Source organism: Aplysia californica, unplaced genomic scaffold, assembly GCF_000002075.1.
Source record: "Aplysia californica isolate F4 #8 unplaced genomic scaffold, AplCal3.0 scaffold00001, whole genome shotgun sequence".
Classification (NCBI taxonomy): Eukaryota; Metazoa; Mollusca; class Gastropoda; order Aplysiida; family Aplysiidae; genus Aplysia; species Aplysia californica.
The window spans coordinates 359,731-365,713 of NW_004797271.1; the positions used below are offsets into that span (position 1 = coordinate 359,731).

General features: G+C 42.0%; 1 protein-coding gene across 1 annotated transcript in view; it reads right to left on the reverse strand.

The window, feature by feature from the left end:
* Positions 1-3,711: 3,711 nt before the first annotated feature.
* Positions 3,712-5,983, reverse strand: part of LOC101855301 (DBH-like monooxygenase protein 1 homolog) — a 20,123-nt gene continuing 17,851 nt past the window's right edge. Inside the window, exons 5-7 of the mRNA XM_005088905.3 lie at positions 5,834-5,942; positions 4,475-4,602; positions 3,712-3,973 (exon numbers count right to left, since the gene is read on the reverse strand). Coding sequence (XP_005088962.1) covers positions 3,893-3,973; positions 4,475-4,602; positions 5,834-5,942 — 318 coding nt within the window. The 3' untranslated portion in view covers positions 3,712-3,892. The remainder of the gene's footprint in view (positions 3,974-4,474; positions 4,603-5,833; positions 5,943-5,983) is intronic.

A 5,983-nucleotide genomic window follows, 5' to 3' on the forward strand; every position in this document is an offset into this window, starting at 1 on the left:
TGTGTGTGTGTGTGTGTGTGTGTGGTCTTTGTTGGGGTTGGGAATTAGAATGACAGCAGCAAGTCGCCAAGATTCCGGAAAAGTGTGCGACCGCCACATATCACTGTAAATGTTTAGAAGTAATAAGTGTGAGTTTTACTGTCGGTAAGTGTCTAATGATCTGATTGTGGATGTCATCCGCACCCGGGTCTGTATTGCCCAGGTCCGAGACGCATGATGTTATTTCGTCAAGTTTGAAGTTTGCGTTGTAGGTTTCTGTGTTGTTTGAGTGGAAGTTTCGGTGTTGTTGTTCTCTGTTCGTTTTTATGTTTTGGAAGGCAGTGTAATAGTTTGCTTCGGACGAATTTTGTATAGAGATGTAGCTATTGTATTTGTGTAGTCTACCTGTGTTTCTGCTGTGGTGCCATCCGGGCTCTGAACGTGCCGGATGGTGTCTATGCGTCTGCCCAAAATATTTTAGACAATTTTGAGTACTTTGCTGAGTGGTGTCTGACTCTTCATTTTGAGTACGTAGTTTTAGAAAGATTTTCTTTTGCTCTCCCTGAAGTTTCCAACGGTTCTCCGATATACTGCCTTCTTTTTCTTTACGGCATCATCCCACTCCCCAGAGAATCAGACCTTGTTCTTCCGGGGCTTTGAAGATGTATTTAGTATATTCGTGTCTGTAGCACTACCTCAGAATTTCAAAGTTCTATCTGCTAAGTACCTATTTTTGAGAAGATTGACAGCAAAATTCTTTTAATTTCCCAACATGTCAAGCTTTTTCGAATGCAATTCTTCGAATAATATCTTGAAAACGATTCCGACTATTTTTTTTACAATTTTGATAGAGCAGATAGAAATATGTGTTTTCTGACCTCGGGTCTGAGTAACTCAAAACGCAAAACGTCCAAAAATGTCAGAACTTTGTACTTCCGAGGTAGCGATATTTCTAAACGTGTTTCGTGAAACTTGGAGCACTCAACGGTAATCCCGTCCCAGTGTGTGGGGGTTTTTTTTTTTATTGAAATGTTCCGGGATCAGGTTGATTTGGGAAGTGGTCCGTACTGTCATCCAGCACAGACCACTCAGTTTAATTTTTATGAGAGTTTTACAGTGTTCGCGAGTGTATATGGTCATGTGAGCGCACGAAACACAAGTTCTCTCTCTCTCTCTCTTTCTCTCTCTCTTTTCTCTCTCTCCCCCCCCTCTCTCTCTCTCTCTCTCTCTCTCTCTCACTCTCTCTCTCTCCCCTCTCTCTCTCCCCTCTCTCTCTCCCTCCCCCAATCAGTTCTAATGGAGACAAACATAATAAACAATCGGATCCCACCTCTAAACTAGCATTTTGTTTAAAGTGCACAGAACTGACATCAGAACAATTGAACAAGAGAGTAACAATCACGAAAGGAAGGAGAGGTAAGGACTATAGAAGTTTTTGTTTTGTTTTAGAAGAGGTTTTCGTCGCTCGCAACTACTTAAGGTCATATGAGCGCCAAGGGTTGGATGTCAAAAGAGAAGTCCTTACACGGAATCAGACTTACTCTGCTCACCTTTCTAGATTCAATAGCACAAAGTCTGCTTCGACTATCAAGGCACCCCGGAAATAGTGGGTGACAAGAGTGTGACAAACATACAAAAGAAGTAGAGGAAAATGACGATAGTAAGGATTAGGAAAGAAAAAGCAACACTTCCCTGTTGTAGTTCCGGCACAGTAATGAGCATGACATTATTGGATAAGCCTATTTACAATTCTACTGAGAATTAGAACGAGAAATGTCCCCCCTTTGGGAATGGCTTAAAGACACTTCAGTCAAAAGCACTGTCCCTGGGGGGGGGGTATAGATGTTTGATGGGGAAAGAAAAAACAAACCACACCTGAAAGGGATTTTGGGATCTTTTAATCGGTTTGTTCTGTTTCTTAGACTTCTATCTTATACAACAGGTATGGAACAGCGAAATGGCGTTTTGTCCTGGGATAAGGGAGATAAGAGACGTCCCAATGATTCTTCTTCTTTGCATTCACCTGCTAGATTTAAGAGGTTGTCGTCTGTAGCTGGTTTCAACCTGCAGTGTAACTGAATTTTACGTCTGTGACCGGTTTTTTTCGTACTTAGTAGGGCCCAAGGCATCAAAAAATAAATAGTTATTTCCGGTATTCTCTTTAGGGCCCCTTGCCTTCAGATAGCCACATTCCATTTCGAAGGTACTCTACTTTTTTAATACTGACTAGAGTATTTTCGGTTTGGGTAGGACTTTTGAATTGTTCCCTAGTGGCCGCCGGAACCTACTCGTATTGATTTTTGGACCAGCAAGGGATCTTTAAGGTGCGCAACTTGCACACGAGACCTCCACGAATTTTTTCGCTCTTATCCGAGAAGGCTAGTTGTTCGATCGTATCTACCCTCAGATGAGGAATGTGGTTGAAAGACAACAGTAAGAGGAGCCAAGAGTAGCAGTTGAAAGAGTCAGTGCCAAAGGAGAGATGAGTCCAGAGGATGGGGAGAGAGGTGAAGTGGAGAGGAAAGCAGAATGACAGTACATGACCACAGAACATGGAATGGGGTGAAAAAGTAGACAACAATTTAAGAGAACAAAATCTTTCCCTTCGTTGTCAGGTTTTGACCCTGGCACATATTGACGGAGAGGCAACCGATGTATCTCTAAACCACGAGAGCCCTCCTGTCCCAATGATAATTTTGATTGTAAACTCAGAAGCTGAACAAAATTTTAAGGATAGGACAATAAGTGTCTTTTTCGTGGCTTATCTTGAAATGTGAGCTCTTCGATCTGAGGAGACTTCCGAGGCTGTTGGGCCGCTTAAATTGCTATTTCCTACCATGCAGCTTTTTATGTGATTAGACTAGATATCTTGAGATCATATTTGTTAGGCTTGCAGATTACGGTTAAAAAGGTTGGCTTATTAAGTCATTTAATTTTTTTAGTTTGGCATTATGGGTATGGGTCAAAGACCATACAACATAACCTCCTCGGTACGGGTTACGTTTTGCAAGGTGGGTACGGTTTAGGGCCTAGAACACAGTCAAGGTGTCATTGCTGGGATGAGATTTCTATCGTGTGTTTGTGCTTAAAGAAACATTAGAATCTAAAGGACACTATGCAGACAGTGCATATTAACATTTTATTTCACTCTGGATATGAATCACCTTTTATTTGCAATTTTCTATAGCTAGGAGAGGAGAGGGGATGACTTGAGAGAGAGACAGGGAGAGAGAGTGAGAGAGAGAAGGGGGGGGTGGAGACAGACAGACAGACAGACCAACAGACAGACAGACAGACAGACAGACAGACAGACAGACAGACAGACAGACAGACAGACAGACAGACAGACAGAGAGGGGGCGGGCAGAAGCACAGGGAGAAGGAGACAGAGGGGGAAATAAGAAATTAAAGAGAAAGAGACAGGTACATGTAGATACTGAGAGGAATATTTTTAGAGAGAAATGAAGAAAGGAGAGAAGGAGAGATGGTCTGAGAGAGTGGGAGAGAAAGAGAGAGGGGGCGTATGTGCGTGTAAGAGTGTGTGTGTGTGTGTGTGTGTGTGTGTGTGTGTGTGTGTGTGTGTGTGCGCGTGTGTGTGTGTGTGTGTGTGTGTGTGTGTGTGTGTGTGTTAGAGAGAGAGAGAGAGAGAGGGCTAGAGAGAGAGAGGGGGGTAGAGAGAGAGAGAGAGAGAGAGAGAAAGACAGACAGACAGACAGACAGACAGATAGACAGACAGATAGACAGACAGACAGACAGATAGAGAGACAGAGAGAGAAAGAGAGAGTTTCAGTTTGACACGGTATATCCTGTTTTCGTTCTTTGCTAAAGAGAGGTAGCCTCTTGAAGACTGTTGCCGTATACTGGACTTGACATTGGACCATTAACTATCTTCCAATGGTTTAAAGTTTGAATCCTCAGTTCTTCGGGCAGCGTGAAGGCTCCACGTAGGGAGAGGTAGGTCGCAGGTCGCTCTGAGATTTCCTGATGAAGGCGCTCTGAAAATATTGCAGCACAATGTGTCTGAGTGCCTTTGCATAACTATATGTTTACCGGTACAATCTCTGTCTGTCTGTGTGTCTGTCTGACTGTCTGTCTGTGTGTCTGTCTGTCAGTCTTTCTCTCTGTCTGTCTGTCTCGCTCTCTCGCTCTCTCTCTCTCTCTCTCTCTCTCTCTCTCTCTCTCTCTCTCTCTCTCTCTTTATCTATCTATCTATCTATCCCACTCTCACTCTCTCGCTCTCTCTCTGTTTCTCAATCTCTGTATTTCTCGATCTCTTTCTGTCTGTCTGTCAGTCTGTCTGTCTGTCTTTAAATATATATATACACGGTTACAGACAGACAGACAGACAGACAGACAGACAGACAGACAGACAGACAGACAGACAGACAGACAGACAGACAGACAGACAGACAGCGAAAAAAAGAGACAGAGAGTAATGCTGACAGTCACAGTGGCAGGCAATTTAACAGTACAGGCTGACAGTCAGATTGACAGACCTTGAACCATCTGTTCCCATAACAGAGAGCATTGACATCCGACTCATTGGTAAGTTTGGTGAAGTTTTGATGCGTTTCTGCTTTGGTGAAGTCCAATTTTTGCACATACTCCTTGATACTTGTTTCCCCTGACATAAACAGAAAACATCCGGTATGTGGGAGTTTTTGTAATAATAATAATAATAATGATAATAATGATAATAATAATAAAGATTTGGACAAACTAATATATAAAGAAAAACAAACAAGCAAACAAACGGTGGGGGTGTAAAAACATCTGTTATGCTCTTGGGGTTTTTTTAAAGTCCCATCACAAAGATGGACAAGTCGCGTCCAGCGTGTACCCAACTAGGACAGTTGTTGTTGTTGTTGTTGTTGTTGTTGTTGTTGTTGTTGTTGTTGTTGTTGTTGCTATTGATGTTGTTATTGTTGTTGTTGTTGCTATTGATGTTGTAGCTGTTGTTGTTGTTGTTGTTGTTGTTATTGTTGTTGCTGCTGATTCCCCCCCCCAAAAAAAAAAAAGAAAAGAAAAACCACCTGGACTCGACCGTGTGTAAAAAACTCGTTACCTCAGAATTACAAAGTTCTATCTGCTCAATACCTAGTTTTGAGAAATACGGCGTCAATTTTTTTTGTGTTTTTTTTGTTTCACAATATTGTGCCAAGCTTTTATTTAATGCAATTCTTTGAATATCGTGGTAAAGACTCCGAATATGTGTGGTGTGCTGACAAAATGAGTTACTTCTTGGATTTTAACCCTATGGACAGAAATAATATGTCAAATATAAAGATTGAGTTTTTACAATTTATTAGTATGAAATGACAAAAGACATGTTAAACTTGAAGAAAATGGCATCAACTGAAAATCTACAAAATTGACTCAGGTGTCAATTGGTAGCTTTTAAGGACAAGCAGGCTAACCCAGATTTCGTGGGTTTCCAGAATTCTTGACCTACACCAAAAGTGGGCATTGCCCTACCTAATAGGAGAAGTTTGGTTTCATTGGATGTATATTTGTTTGGTTATAGAGAAAACTCTCCTTGTCTTTAAAAGAAACTGAACAAAGGGCAAAAATTTTACCTTCCATTTTCTGAAGACAGCATTTTTCGGGATAGCTCCTTTGTGCTTAAAAGCGACAAATTTTTGGTCAACATCCCAATATTTATTGTGGATTGCGGGAAGTAACTCAGTTTGTCAGAAAGCCTCACATATCCTTACGATTTTGAGAGAGCAGATAGAGCATTTAGTGCTTTCTGATCTCCTGGTCTTAGTACCGTAACTCAAAACGACCTAATGTCAGATAGAACTTTGCAATTCTGAGGTAGTGAACTGTGCTGTAAAACTGAAAAGAATTAGTACCTGCAGGCATGTTGTTGTAGAGGAAACTGGAGATGCAGAAACTGACGGGTAGCTTCGGGTAGTAGAGCAGGAAGCTAAGGCACATCTCGTCACGAGTTCCCAGACCACCCTGCGGCGGGAGGGAGAGGGGAGGGAGAAGGAAAGGGGGGG